This window comes from Heteronotia binoei, chromosome 13 (genome assembly GCF_032191835.1).
Source record: "Heteronotia binoei isolate CCM8104 ecotype False Entrance Well chromosome 13, APGP_CSIRO_Hbin_v1, whole genome shotgun sequence".
In the NCBI taxonomy this organism is placed as follows: domain Eukaryota; kingdom Metazoa; phylum Chordata; class Lepidosauria; order Squamata; family Gekkonidae; genus Heteronotia; species Heteronotia binoei.
The window spans coordinates 4074820-4088069 of NC_083235.1; the positions used below are offsets into that span (position 1 = coordinate 4074820).

At 50.2% G+C, this 13250-nt stretch overlaps 1 protein-coding gene across 1 annotated transcript; it reads right to left on the minus strand.

The window, feature by feature from the left end:
* Nucleotides 1-1279: 1279 nt before the first annotated feature.
* RLN3 (relaxin 3) lies at nucleotides 1280-7378 on the minus strand. Its single transcript, XM_060252917.1, has 2 exons — nucleotides 7173-7378; nucleotides 1280-1533 (listed from the first exon to the last, which is right to left on the minus strand). The coding sequence occupies exons 1-2, from the start codon at nucleotides 7342-7344 to the stop codon at nucleotides 1286-1288; spliced, it is 420 nt and encodes a 139-aa protein (XP_060108900.1). The 5' UTR covers nucleotides 7345-7378; the 3' UTR covers nucleotides 1280-1285.
* Between the last annotated feature and the right edge of the window lie 5872 nt (nucleotides 7379-13250).

The window sequence follows — 13250 nt, forward strand, 5'->3', positions numbered from 1 at the left end:
AGGAGTGGGGAATCAAACCCAGTTCTCCCAGATAAGAGTCCATGCACTCAAGCACTACACCAAACTGGCTCTCTTTGCAGCCAACAGGTTGCTGGGATCCTTGGGAATCTCTTGCCACCTCTGTGACTAGAACGGATGTCGCATAAGTAAGTTCACGGCCCACAATGCATACATTATAGTGTATGATGGTCTAAGAGAAGGGTCCACAAACCTTTTGAGCCTGTGGGAAATTTTGAAATTCTGACCCCGTGTGGTGAGTACAGCCACAGAATGGCTGCCAAAAGGGGGGGGGGGAGCCAACCACAAAATGGTGACTGCAGGAGGTGGAGCTTTTTTGGGGGGGAGACATTTGTGAATTTCCTGCATTGTGCAAGGGGTTGGACTACAGGACCCTGGAGGACCCTTCCAGCTCTGTAATTCTGAGATTCTAAGTTCAGGGAAGAAAAGTAGGTTAACAAAAAAAAAAAAAGATACCTGGGGACAGAAGACTGCAGTTGCACACACTAAATAATGCCCTTTCAATCCACTTCCCGTACACTTTCCAACCGGATATTATGATGTGAACAGGCACGATCCAGTTGGGGAGTGCACCGTTGGCGTCTGCAGCAATTCGAGTTAAATCGGGCCTACGAAAGATTTCGATCTGGAAAAATGTCATCAACTATAAATATAGACTTTTTAACACCAAATAGCCTCCCAACTTTTATAACCTTATTAGGCAAAACTGGGAAGGTGACGCAGATATTAGATTAAAGAAACTCGACCTATGAGCAACCATGAAATTAACAACGAGAAATAGGGCGATGCTGATCTGGAAATGTATCAATCGAGACTGGATGGGAAAGGCATTATTTAGGGTGTGCGATCACAGCCATTATATAGGGTGTGCAATCTAACAACCAATTGGATACCCGGTGGCCAATCATGTACCTGACCTGGTCCCACCCACTTTCTAAAAACACTGGGGGGTGCCAGGGAAGGCGTTGGTGGGTGCCCTGGCACCAGTGGAAACCATTTGGGGCTGGTCTAAGCTCATGGATATTTCCAGGGGCGAAATTCTAGCAGGAGCCTCCTTTGCATATTAGGCCACACCTCCCTGATGTAGCCAATCCTCCAAGAGCTTACAAGGCTCTTTCTTGTAAGCTCTTGGAGGATAGGTTACATCACAGCGGGTGTGGCCTAATAAGCAAAGGAGCTCCTGCTAGAATTCCACCCCTGGATATTTTCAAAACGTCTCCCTTTTCGTCAGACACACAGATACCCGCACGAGGGTGCCCTCTGCCCCTTAGCACAGAGAGCTGATTTCACTCTTGCTGCACCCCCATTTGCAGCAGGCGTTGCTGAGGCCGGCCATGACGTCGCGAGCGCCACGCTCCGAGGCCCAGCTTTCTTCCAAGGGGCCGTGGCTCCTCCAGCTCCCAAAATAATCGGATGGGTCCTTCGGGGGGACGCGGATGGAGTCCCATTCGCTGGAGGAAGACGTGGCGACAAAGGCTTCGGTGGAGTCACTTCCGGGGAGGCCGCTGAGTTCTCCTGCAGTGAGACACCAACACGGAAACGTGGGAGCAACTTGTGGGACTCGGCAAACTGGAGGGGCTGGTGGGGGTCTGGGTTAGGCTTGCTGGCTGGCCTCCAGGTGGGAATGAAATAGTAAAGAGCAAAAGCTACCGTAAAATCCAGCCTACATAAGAACAGAAGATAAGCCATGTTGGATCAGACCCTTCCAGTCTGTCACACAGTGGCCAAAAAAAACCTCAGGTGCCATCAGGAGGTCCATCAGAGGGGCCAGGACACCAGAAGCCCTCACCCTGTTGCCCCTCCCAAGCACCAAGAAGACAGAGCATCACTGCCTCAGACATAAGAACATAAGAGAAGCCATGTTCGATCAGGCCAAAGGCCCCTCCAGTCCAGCACTCTGTGTCATGGGTGCTGGGGGCCCTGCAGAAGAAGCCGAGCCTGCAGAAGAAACTGTGCCCCTGCCACCTGCACCAGTGCCCCTGCCTCCTGCTGGAGAAGATCCAAGCCCCCCTGCCTTGCCCTCTCGGGTGGCTCGTGTGCGTGACCGCCTTCGTCAGGACCTCAGGGATCGGAGGAGGGCGGCACGCTCACGAGCAAGACGCTCCCTGAGCCCTGAGTTTTGAAAGGATTCTGGCCCTTCTAGGAGTGAGGGTGCTTGAGACTCAGCAGGATCCTGGCTGAGTCAGCAATTAGCCCAAATGGGCAACAGACAGCAGAGGGCTATATAGCTGTGGGCTTTGAGAGAAGGCTTTGTGGAAGCAACTAGTCACTTACTTGACGTTCTAGCATCCACTTCGGCTTCTGGACCCCCTGACTTCGGCTTCTGAACCTCTGACCTGCGATACCTGGACGGTGATTCGGTTTTGGCGCTTTGGACCTTCCTTGCTACCGAGCTACAGACCTTGGACTGCCCCTGGACTTCGCCTGGCCTGGCCCCAGCTCGTGACACTGTGTCACACATAAGAACATAAGAGAAGCCATGTTGGATCAGGCCAAAGGCCCATCCAGTCCAACACTGTGTCACACAGTGGCCAATATGTGTGTGTGTGTGTATATATATATATATATTCTGTGGCTAATAGCCACTGATGGACCTCTGCTCCATATTTTTATCCAATCCCCTCTTAAAGGGGGCTATGCTTGTATCCACCACCACCTCCTGTGGCAGTGAATTCCACATGTTAATCACCCTCTGGGTGAAGAAGTGCCTCCTTTTATCCGTTTTAACCTGACTGCTCAGCAATTTCATTGAATGCCCACAAGTTCTTGTATTGTGAGAAAGGGAGAAAAGGACTTTTCTCTACTTTCTCCATCCCATGCATAATCTTGTCAACCTCTTTCATGTCACCCCGCAGTCGACGGTTCTCCAAGCTAAAGAGCCCCAAGCGTTTTAACTTTTCTTCATAGGGAAAGTGTTACAAACCTTTAATCATTTTAGTTGCCCTTTTCTGGACTTTTTCCAATGCTATAATATCCTTTTTGAGGTGCAGTGACCAGAATTGTACGCAGTATTCCAAATGAGACCGCACCATCGATTTATACAGGGGCATTATGATACTGGCTGATTTGTTTTCAATTTCCTTCCTAATAATTCTCAGCATGGCCTCTATACAGATTATACAAAATTAGTCCAGATGAAAGAAATAGTTCATATATTAATTTTAGACAAGTATAAGACTTTTTGTAGAGTATATGTAATGGTATTACCACAACACCGGCCCCTCTGTCTCACAACATGAAGTTGTAGCTTCCTTGGGAATGTTCTGGTGAAATTGAATAATGTTCAGCCCGTTCAGAGTCTTTAAAGATGCTCAGCCCATAATTCGTCAGGCTGTGCAGCCAGTCAGTCAGTCCGCGATGCGACAGGTTTGTAGTAATTTTTCCTGTTTCGCTTTCAACTTCTTCAAGCTCTACATGCACAATTTCAGTCATGAGTAAGAACGCCAACCAGTTTGCTCAATAGATAATCTGGAAGTATCGAGCAAAATCGTTGGCGTTCTTACCCATGACTGAAATTGTGTATGTAGAGCTTGAAGAAGCTAATAATAATAACATTTAATTTAAGCTAAAAGCAAACAGGAAAAATTACTACAAACCTGTCGCATTGTGGACTGACTGGCTGTACAGCCTGACGAATTACGGGCTGCGCATCTTTAAAGACTCTGAACGGGTTGAACATTACTATATTTCATCGGAACGTTCCGAAGGAAGCTACAACTTCGCGTTGTGAGACAAAGAGGGACTGGTGTTCTGGTGCTACCGTTCCTTATATGCTACAAAAAGTCTTGTCTAAAATTAACATATCAACTATTTCTTTCATTTGGACTAATTTTGTATTATTTGTATAGAGGCTGGATTTGACGGTAGCTTTTGCTCTTTACTAAGAGCCAAGTGACGCAGAGTGTTAAAGCTGCAGTACGGCAGTCCTAAGCTCCGCTCACGACCTGAGTTCGATCCCTGGTGGAAGTTGGGTTGTCAGGTAGCTGGCTTGAGGTTGACTTAGCCTTCCATCCTTCCGAGGCTGGTCAAATGAGGACCCAGCTTGCAGATGACTGGGGAAGGCAAGGGCAGACCACCCCGTAAAAAGTCTGCCATGAAAACATTGTGAAAGCAACATCACCCCAGAGTCGGAAACGACTGGTGCTCGCACAGGGGACCTTTCCTTTCCTTTGCTCTTTACTATTTCATTCCGGTTTGCCGTGATTCTCTTTTTTGCTTACACGGCCTCCAGGTGGGGCCTGGAACTCTCCACCCCTTTGCCTCTGCCTTGACCTCCCTGGCCTAGGTCAACCACCAAGGAAACCACCAAGGAAGCCTAGGGCTGCTACACAAAGGTAATGAATGGCAAACCACCCTTGTTTGGCTCTTCCCTGACCTGCCTGGCTTAGACTAAGGGTCGCCAATCCCCAGGTAGGGTCAGGGGATCCCCCAGTTTGGAGGCCCTCCCCCACTTCAGGGTCATTAGAAAGCGGGGGAGGGGAGGGAAATGTCTGCTGGGCACTCCATTATTCCCTAGGAAGACCGGTTCCCACAGAGTATAATGGAGAATTGATCCATGGTTATCTAGGGCTCTGGAGCGGCTGTTTTTTTGAGGTAGAGACACCAAATTTGCAGCATAGTATCTGGTGGTGCTTCTCAAAGCACCCTCCAAGTTTCAAAAAGATTGGACCAGGGGGTCCAATTCTATGAGACCATATGAAGATGCCCCTATCCTTCATTATTTACAATGGAGGGAAGGTGTGTGGTTCCTTTAAATGCGTGGCCAGAACAGGGCTTTTTTTGAGCAGGAACGCACAGGAATGCAGTTTCTGGCTGGCTTGGAATTAGGGGGTGTGGCTTGATAGGCAAATGAATTCCTTCTGAGCTTTTTTCTCAACCAAAAAAGCCCCACATGGTGACATCAGGGGGTGTGGCCTAATACGCAAATGAGTTCCTGCTGGCTTTTTCCTACCAAAAAAGCCCTGGCCAGAACTCCATTTGGAGTTCAATTATGCTTGTCCCAACCTTGCTCCTCCACCCCAATGTCTCCTGCCTCCACCCCCAAAGTCCCCACATATTTCTTGAACTGGCAACCCTACTTAGACTAGCCTGATCTCATCAGATGTTAGAAGCTAAGCAGGTCTGGATGGGAGACCATGAAGGAAGCCCAGGGTTGCTATGCAGAGGAAGGGCAGGGCAAACCACCTTTGCCTCTATCCTGACCTGCTTGGTCTAGCCTGATATCATCAGATGTTGGTAGCTCAGCAGGCCTAGCCCTGATTACTCCTTAGATGGGAGACCACCAAAGAAGCATAGAGTTGGAAGGGACCCTGCAGGGTCGTCTAGTCCAACCCCCTGGACAATGCAAGAAACTCACAAACACCTCCCCCTAAATTCACAGGGTCTTCATGGCTGTCAGACGGCCATCTAGCCTCTGTGTAAAAACCTCCAAGGAAGGAGAGCCCACCACCTCCCAAGGAGGAAGCCTGATCCACTGAGGAACCGCTCTAAACTCACAAACACCTCCCCCTAAATTCACAGGATCTTCATGGCTGTCAGATGGCCATCTAGCCTCTGTTGAAAAACCTCCAAGGAAGCAGAGCCCACCACCTCCCGAGGAGGAAGCCTGATCCACTGAGGAACCAAACTCACAAACACCTCCCCCTAAATTCACAGGATCTTCATCGATGTCAGATGCTCATCTAGCCTCTGTTGAAAAACCTCCAAGGAAGGAGAGCCCACCACCTCCCGAGGAGGAAGCCTGTTCCACTGAGGAACCGCTCTAAACTCACAAATACCTCCCCCTAAATTCACAGGATCCTCATTGCTGTCAGATGGCCATCTAGCCTCTGTGTAAAAACCTCCAAGGAAGGAGAGCCCACCACCTCCCGAGGAGGAAGCCTGTTCCACTGAGGAACCGCTCTAAACTCACAAACACCTCCCCTAAATTCACAGGATCTTCATCGCTGTCAGACAGCCATCTAGCCTCTGTGTAAAAACCTCCAAGGAAGGAGAGCCCACCACCTCCCGAGGAGGAAGCCTGATCCACTGAGGAACCAGTCTAAACTCACAAACACCTCCCCCTAAATTCACAGGATCTTCATGGCTGTCAGACGGCAATCTAGCCTCTGTGTAAAAACCTCCAAGGAAGGAGAGCCCACCACCTCCCAAGGAGGAAGCCTGTTCCACTGAGGAACTGCTCTAATGGTCAGGAAGTTCTTCCTAATGTTGAGTCAGAAACTCTTTTGATTTAAATTCAACCCATTGGTTCTGGTCCTACCTTCTGGGGCCACAGAAAACAATTCTAGATGACAGCCCTTCAAGTACTTGAATATGGTGATCCTATCAGCTCTCAGCCGCCTCCTCTCCAGGGAGAGCCAGTTTGGTGTAGTGGTTAAGTGTGTGGACTCTTTTCTGGGAGAACTGGGTTTGATTCCCCAGTCCTCCACTTGCAGCTGCTAGCATGGCCTTGGGTCAGCCATAGCTCTGGCAGAGGTTGTCCTTAAAAGGGCAGCTGCTGTGAGAGCCCTCTCAGCCCCACCCACCTCACAGGGTGGGGGAGGAAGGTAAAGGAGACTGTGAGCCGCTCTGAGACTCTTCAGAGTGGAGGGCGGGATATAAATCCAATATCTTCTTCTAAACATCCCCAGCTCTTTCAACCTTTCCTCATAGGACTTAGTCTCCAGACCCCTCACCATCTTCGTCACCCTCCTCTGGACCCGTTCCAGCTTGCCTAGATCCTTCTTAAAATGTGGTGCCCAAAACTGAACACAAGACTCCAGGTGACGTCTGACCAGAGCAGAGTAAAGCGATACCATCACATCACGCGATCTGGACACTCGACTTCTGTTGATACAGCCCAAAATTGCATTTTCCTTTTTAACCATCGCGTCACACTGATCTCATCAGATGTTATTTTCTTTTTTTAAAAAAATCTTTAATTATGTTTGTCTGTGTCCTTTATAAAGTTTGTATCTCTGCTACCTAACCTTAAATGGGTACGCACACGGCCCAGCCAGACATGGCCCGGCCCAACAAGGTCTCTATCATGTCAGATCCGGCCCCCATAACAAATGAGATCAACACCCCTGCACTAAACACTATGCCCCGTGGCCACTTCCTTCCTAACCAGCCGATGCCCCACCCTTCCTCCCGCCGCAGATCCCGCTGCTCACCTGCCCGTCTCCACCGGGATCCTCCACAGGTAAAAATGACAGCACGGATGAACTCCCGGCCGCACAGCTTCACGCCGTAGGGAGCTGTCCTGGCTTCGCTGCCTGGCCTCATCTCGGACCACAGTGCCCCGAGGGCCAGCATCAGGAGGAGTTTGTGCATGGCTGGGCACATAGGCGGGACGGGAGCACAAACGCTGGCCACAGCTCAGATCTACCTGTTTGCTTCTTGCACAGGGTGCCTCACTCCTTTATAGCCCCCTGAAGTGTGAGATAGGACAGCCTTCCATGTTATCGACCCAATTATCAGTGAGCCGGGGATGGAGACCTTTTTGGACATTGGCAGGGAGACTTCCGTCTACCGTACGAGCTTCTCGGAGATAACCTTTCCCTCCCTATCAGCATAGCAAAGGTGACAAACAGCGTCCATCACTTACCTGTCCTTTCCAGGTGCGCATTAACATGCAAGACTAGACTTGAGAGTGGGAGGGGGAGCAGAGGGGAGGTAGCCCCCAACAACGTCCCACCTCCTCTTTGCACAAACAAACGACTGAAGATGGAAACTTGCAAAGGACGGCTCGCCGTTGCTGCCCCACATATTGAGGTCCCTGCTTCCGTCTTGGACACTTTGTTCCCGTTGCTCAGCCCCAATTCAAAAACTCCAAAATTGTCCCAAAGCTCAAAGAGGTTTGGGGTCTCCTTTTGGGTGGGATCTTGCTTTCTGCTCTAGCTGATCAAAGGAAGGAATAATACATTAAGGTACTAACACGGCTCATTGCAATATCTTAATGTGGTGCGTTCGTTGTAATACAGTTACAAAATGAAACAACTGGGAAGCACGGAACAATATTTATTTATTTATTATTTATTTATTTATTACTTTCCATTTATATCCCGCCCTTTCCGCAAGCGGACTCAGGGCGGCTTACAACATTATAAAACAATCAGTCCAATAAAACATATAAAACCATAATTTACATAACAACTTTAAAACCATTCTATAGCGCTATTTCAGTCCAGTGTAGGCGGTATTGAGTTCTCAACTATGATCGCCAGCATTCTGTAGGATGTCCGGCGGCAGCCCTTTTTCAATTAGACCGCAAAAGCCTGTTTAAACAATTCGGTCTTACAGGCCCTGCGGAACGCAGACAAATCCCGCAGGGCCCTTATAGCTTCTGGGAGGGTGTTCTGGTGCTGCCACCGAAAAAGCCCTGGATCTTGTTGCGCATAGCCTGGCTTCCTTTGGGCCAGGGGCAGACAGCAGATTTTTTGTCCCTGATCGCAGTGCTCTCTGGGGGATATATGGGGAAAGGCGGTCCCGTAGATAGGCAGGTCCCTGACCATAGTGGGCTTTAAAGGTTAATACCAACACCTTGAAGCGAACTCGGAACACAACAGGCAACCAGTGCAGCTCTCTCAGCACTGGCTGAATGTGCTCCCGTCGCGGCAGCCCCATTAACAGCCGTGCCGCAGCATTCTGCACCAGTTGCAGTCTCCGGGTTAGTGTCAAGGGTAGCCCCATGTAGAGAGCATTACAGTGATCTATTCTTGAGGTGACCGTAGCATGGATTACCGTCGCTAAGTCGTTGCGCTCCAGGTAAGGGGCCAGCTGCCGCGCTTGCCGAAGATGGAAAAAGGCAGATCTAACGGTGGCTGCCACCTGAGCCTCCATTGTAAGGGAGGACTCAAGAAGCACGCCTAAGCTCTTGACCTTAGGGACCAGTATCAGTGGTACCCCGTCAAGGGCCGGCAGCTGGATCTCTCTCCCCGGACCGCCCCGACCCAGGTCGAGAACCTCCGTCTTCGTCGGATTCAGTTTCAGCCGACTCAGTCTGAGCCAAGAAGCCACGGCTTGTAATGCCAGGTCTAGATTTTCCAGGGTACAGTCAGACTGGCCACCCATCAATAGATAGAGCTGGGTGTCATCCGCATATTGATGGCAACCCAGTCCATACCTCCTGACAATCTGGGCAAGGGGGCGCATATAGATATTAAATAGCATCGGGGATAGGACCGCTCCCTGCGGCACCCCACAATTAAGAGAGTGCCTCTGGGATGCTTCCTCCCCTATCACCACCCTTTGTCCCCGATCTTGGAGAAAAGAGGTCAGCCACTGCAAGGCAGATCCTTGAATCCCCACATCGGCAAGGCGGCTAGTCATGTTCATATGATGGGCTTTGGGCAGCTAATGACCAAAAGAGCCGAAAACGAGCCCTGCTGGATCAGACCAGGGAGGGTCCATCTAGTCCAGCCTCCTGTCTCACACAGTGGCCGACCAGTTCCTCTGGAGGGCCAACAACAGGGAAGAGAGGCCGAGGCCCTCCCCTGAGAAGAACATCAGAAGGGACCTGCTGGGTCAGACCAGGGAGGGTCCATTTAGTCCAGCCTCCCGTCTCACACAGTGGCCACCCAGTTCCTCTGGAGGGCCAACAACAGGGCAGGGAGGCTGAGGCCTTCCCCTGAGAAGAACATCAGAAGAGCCCTGCTGGATCAGACCAGGGAGGGTCCATCTAGTCCAGCCTCCTGTCTCACACAGTGGCCAGCCAGTTCCTCTGGAGGGCCAACAACAGGGCAGAGAGGCCGAGGCCTTCCCCTGAGAAGAACATCACAAGAGCCCTGCTGGATCAGACCAGGGAGGGTCCATCTAGTCCAGCCTCCTGTTTCACACAGTGGGCAGGCAGTTCCTCTGGAGAGCCAACCACAAGGCAAAGATGCTGAGACCTTCACCTGAGAACAACATCAGAAGAGCCCTGCTGGATCAGGCCAGGGAGGTTCCCCATACAAGTTACTCTGGTCAAAGGAAGCCCATTTAGATTTGTTTTAAAAGAAGGAAATTTCAGAATTTGTGCAACAAAAGGTATCACATTATAATATAGTGGGTTCCATACATGTAAGAGGCGAGGTGGTAGCGAATCATAAGCTCTTTATTCATTTCAGCATAGTAAGGCCTAAGTATAAGACTGGGGGAAAGGGCCAACGGGGCCAGCCTTATATACATGTCAGGGTTCCCACGCAAGCGTTCCATTGGTCCATTCAAATCAGCAGGGGGCTCGTGATTGGAGCAAGTCCCCAAGCTCTGGTCATCTGGCTCCAACGAGCCCTGCGGGAACACCCAATTCAGTTCTCTCTTGAGTCCACATACATAACAGTCATACTAAGAATACTTAATATTTAGGCCAATTGATGCAATTGAAGTTTGCCATTTTCAGGCTCTCTCATTTGCAGGCCCACTCTTCTCAGCTGGCAAATCCCAAAATGGAAATTGCTTTGGAACCACAAGCTTTGCATGCAGCTTTGAGCTCCACATAGAACAAAGGATCTAGAGCAGCTGGTACAATGCGATGGCTGTAGCTTATGGAAGTTACTAACTTCTGTGACCAGTGGTATGTTACAGCTCAGAAAACCCCGGTTGAGAAGGCCTGATACACGCTCTCTTAAGTGAGCTCACAGAATCATAGAGTTGGAAGGGAACCACCCCCAGGGTCATCTAGTCCAACCCCCTGCACAAGGCAGGAAACTCACAAACACCTCCCCCTAAATTCACAGGATCTTCATTGCTGTCAGATGGCCATCTAGCCTCTGTTGAAAAACCTCCAAGGAAGGAGAGCCCACCACCTCCCGAGGAGGAAGCCTGTTCCACTGAGGAATCGCTCTAACGGTCAGGAAGTTCTTCCTAATGTTCAGCTGGAAATTCTTTTGATTTAATTTCAACCCATTGGTTCTGATCCTACCTTTCAGGGCCACAGAAAACAATTCCACCCCATCCTCTATAGGACAGCCCTTCAAGGACTTGAAGATGGTGATCCTATCACCTCTCAGCCACCTCCTCTCCAGGTTAAACATGCCCAGCTCCTTCAACCTTTCCTCATAGGACTTGCTCTCCAGACCCCTCACCATCTTCATTGCCCTCCTCTGAACCTGTTCCAGCTTGTCTATATCCTTCTTAAAATGTGGTGCCCAAAACTGAACACAAGACTCCAGGGGAGGTCTTACCAGAGCAGAGTAACCATCACTTCATGTGATCTGGACACTAGACTTCTGTTGACAAAGCCTGAAATTGCATTTTCCTTTTTAGCCACCACATCACACTGCTGTGAGGCTCACATAGCCTCAAATCCCCCTTTGCCTTCTCAGTGGAAGAATAATGCTATTCCATCTATTCCACAGGGGAGGGACGGTGGCTCAGTGGTAGAGCATCTGCTTGGGAAGCAGAAGGTCCCAGGTTCAATCCCCGGCATCTCCAAAAAAGGGTCCAGGCAAATAGGCGTGAAAAACCTCAGCCTGAGACCCTAGAGAGCCATGAAGGGGGCTGTGGCTCAGTGGTAGAGCATCTGCTCGGGAAGCAGAAGGTCCCAGGTTCAATCCCTGGCATCTCCAAAAAAGGGTCCAGGCAAATAGGCATGAAAAACCTCAGCTTGAGACCCTGGAGAGCAGAGGAGGGATGGTGGCTCAGTGGCAGAGCATCTGCTTGGGAAGCAGAAGGTCCCAGGTTCAATCCCCGGCATCTCCAAAAAAGGGTCCAGGCAAATGGGCATGAAAAACCTCAGCTTGAGACCCTGGAGAGCCGCTGCCAGTCTGAGAAGACAATACTGACTTTGATGGACCGAGGGTCTGATTCAGTATAAGGCAGCTTCATATGTTCATATATTCATCTCACAAGGACCCTGATCCAGAGGGCTCAGCTGAGCCTGATCTCATCTTGTAAGGTAAATAGGGTGAGTAAGACACCACCAAGGAAGTCCAAGGTTGGTATGCAGAGGCAGGCAATGGCCAACCACCTCTGTTGTTCTTTTGTCCTGATCTAGATGGCCCAGGCTAGCCCAGTCTCATCAGATCTCAGAAGCTAAGCAGGGTCAGCCATGTTTGGTACTTGGATGGGAGACCAAGGAAGTCCAGGGTTGCTATGCAGAGGCAGGCAATGGCAAAGCCACCTCTGTCTCTTGCCTGACCTGGATAGCCCAGGCTGGCCTGATCTCATCAGCTCTCAGAGCTAAGTAGGGTTGGCCCTAGTTAGTACTGGGATGGGAGACCACCAAGGAAGTCCAAGGTTGGTATGTAGAGGCAGGCAATGGCAAACCACCTGTCTTTTGCCCTGACTTGCTTGTTCCAGGCAAATCCATTTTCATCAGATCACAGAAGCTAAGCAGGGTTGGCTCTGGTGAGCACTTGGATAGGAGACCACCAAGGAAGTCCAAGGTTGGTATTCAGAGGCAAGCAATAGCAAACCTCCTCTGTTCATCTGTTGCCTAGCTTAGATAGCTCAGGCTGGCCTGATTTCATTAGATCTTAGAAACTAAACAGGGTTGGCCCTGGTTAGTACTTGGGTGGGAGACCACCAAGGAAGTCCAGGGTTGCTATGCAGAGGCAGGCAAAGGCAAACCACCTCTGCATGTCTCTTGACCTGACTTGGATGGCCCAGGAAAATTCAATCTCATCAGATCTCTGAAGCTAAGAAGGGTCAGCTCTGGTTAGAACTTGGATGGGAGACCACCAAGGAAGTCCAGGGTTGCTACGCAGAGGCAGGCAAAGGCAAACTACCTCTGCATGTCTCTTGCTGTGACTTGGATGGCCCAGGCTAGCCTGATCTCATCAGATCTCAGAAGCTAAGTCAGGGTCGGCTCTGGTTAGTACATGGATGGGAGACCACCAAGGAAGTCCAGGGTTGCTACGCAGAGGCAGGCAATGGCAAACCACCTCTGTTTGTCTCTTGACCTGACTTGGATGGCCCAGGCAAATCCAATCTCATCAGATCTCTGAAGCTAAGAAGGGTCAGCTCTGGTTAGAACTTGAATAAGAGATCACCAAGGAAGTCCAGGGTTGCTACGCAGAGGCAGGCAATGGCAAAGCCACCTCTGTCTCTTGCCTTACCTGGATAGCTGAGGCTGGTCTGATCTCATCAGATCTCAGAAGCTAAGTAGGGTCGGTCCTGGTTAGTACTTGGATGGGAGACCACCAAGGAAGTCCAAGGTTGGTATGCAGAGGCAAGCAATAGCAAACTACCTCTGTTTATCTGTTGCCTAGCTTAGATAGCTCAGGCTGGCCTGATTTCATTGGATCTTAGAAACTAAACAGGGTTGGCCC

What these genes read in the sequence shown, in the direction of transcription:
- RLN3 (XM_060252917.1), bottom strand. Translation starts at nt 7,344, where the DNA reads ATGTGCCCAGCCATGCACAAACTCCTCCTGATGCTGGCCCTCGGGGCA. An exon ending in ATCCCGGTGGAGACGGGCAG is followed by an intron (nt 1,534 to 7,172) that starts GTGAGCAGCGGG and finishes GTCTCACTGCAG; the next exon opens with GAGAACTCAGCGGCCTCCCC.